This window comes from Macrobrachium rosenbergii, chromosome 11 (assembly GCF_040412425.1).
Source record: "Macrobrachium rosenbergii isolate ZJJX-2024 chromosome 11, ASM4041242v1, whole genome shotgun sequence".
Classification (NCBI taxonomy): domain Eukaryota; kingdom Metazoa; phylum Arthropoda; class Malacostraca; order Decapoda; family Palaemonidae; genus Macrobrachium; species Macrobrachium rosenbergii.
Genome location: NC_089751.1, coordinates 42,824,036 through 42,825,616, shown reverse-complemented (window position 1 = coordinate 42,825,616; position 1,581 = coordinate 42,824,036). Strand labels below are relative to the sequence as shown.

Sequence of the window (1,581 nt, the reverse complement as noted above, 5' to 3'; positions counted from 1 at the left end):
TGGTTCGTTTAACTAGTAATGGAAGTTTAAAGACTATTTAGCGACACAGAAATCCATACAAAAACTCCGTTCTAAGTTTTTTTTAATTCGTGGATTATTTTATTACACCAGTTATTGAGCTTAATCTATATCATCTTCCTCTTATCTTAGCCACGATATAAAAAGAAAGTGGTATGGCATAAAAATTGCTTTAGTGTTCTTTCAGTCATTTGACATTCATATAATTGTAGTTTCATTTGGGTATCTTTATTCTGCAGTAAGAAGTATTTAACTGCAAAGGATTTCTCCAAAATTATTTTTTAGTAGTTTAATTCAAAGAAAATATGTTTTAAAAGGAGGAGCATCGATTGTGTTATTTTATGTGCACTGTTCAAATCAGGCTTCTTATCCACCCACAAGTGTCAAACTAGACAGGGAAAATGTTCCTATGTTATGAACTGACTATTCCCTTTATGTTCTAGGTACGAGTTGGCTCAGTCGATGTCCTTGACGGCAACTTCAGTGCTTGGACATTGTTTGCTTTCTACCCGGGCCCATACCAAATAAACTCGGGCTATTTAAAATTCGTATCGGCGGAGGGAGTCTTTGGGAAGTACATTGCGGTTAGGAAGGGCCCATATCCTCCCATGGGTGGCCTGAAACTGATGGATGTGAAAGTTACTGTTCGAGCTTGAAGGTTGTCCGTCAAGTTTGATTGTAACATTTTTGAAACATACACACACACACACACACGCACACTGAAATTTAAGTGGCTGTGGAGACCATGGGTAACACATAAACACACACACACAAGCATATATATATATGAGTATATATATATATATATATATATATATATATATATATATATATATATATATATATGTGTGTGTGTGTGTGTGTATGTGTGTGTGTGTGTGTGTGTACACACATATATATATATATATATATATATATATATATATATATATATATATATATATACATATAATATATATATAATCCACGTGGTGTGGCATAGCCGCTATATACAACTCGTATGATGGGTAACTGTGATTAAAATATCTTTTCCATATTCATTTCCGACATTTCATGATTCTCGAATAATTACATTTTCTTTGTCTCTCAAAAAGATAAAAACAACAGACTATTAAAATTTGGGTACACTTTAAATTATGCTATTTTTTAAATCAAAATGCATTAGAATTCACTGATTGAGATCCTATATTGGACCAATCTTCCACCAGAATGAAAGAAACTCGAATGAAAGGAAATGAAAAAATAAAAAATAAAAATTTTAAAGATGCTTTTATTAAAATGGAATAAAAAGTAAAAGATTATTTTTTGAGACACACCAGGATGTTCTTACAATTAAACGTGTCTCCAAAAATAAAAGCGTGGGCCCAAACATGGAAGGAATTGCTAAAAGAAATAAAAAATATATTTTTTTATTGTAGCATTTCCTTCTATGTTTGGGCCCACGCTTTTATTTTTGTAGACATGATTAATTGTAAGAAAATCCTGGTGTGTCTCAAAAAATTATTTTCTACTTTTTAGTGCATTTTAATAAAAGTATGTTTAAAGTTTATATATTTTTCGTTT

General features: G+C 31.1%; 1 protein-coding gene across 1 annotated transcript in view; it reads left to right on the top strand.

The window, feature by feature from the left end:
• The window catches only part of LOC136843525 (uncharacterized), a 91,590-nt gene extending 90,916 nt beyond the window's left edge, over window positions 1-674 (top strand). The window contains exon 6 of the mRNA XM_067112059.1: window positions 462-674. Within this exon, the coding sequence (XP_066968160.1) occupies window positions 462-674 (213 nt within the window). The remainder of the gene's footprint in view (window positions 1-461) is intronic.
• Window positions 675-1,581: the final 907 nt, after the last annotated feature.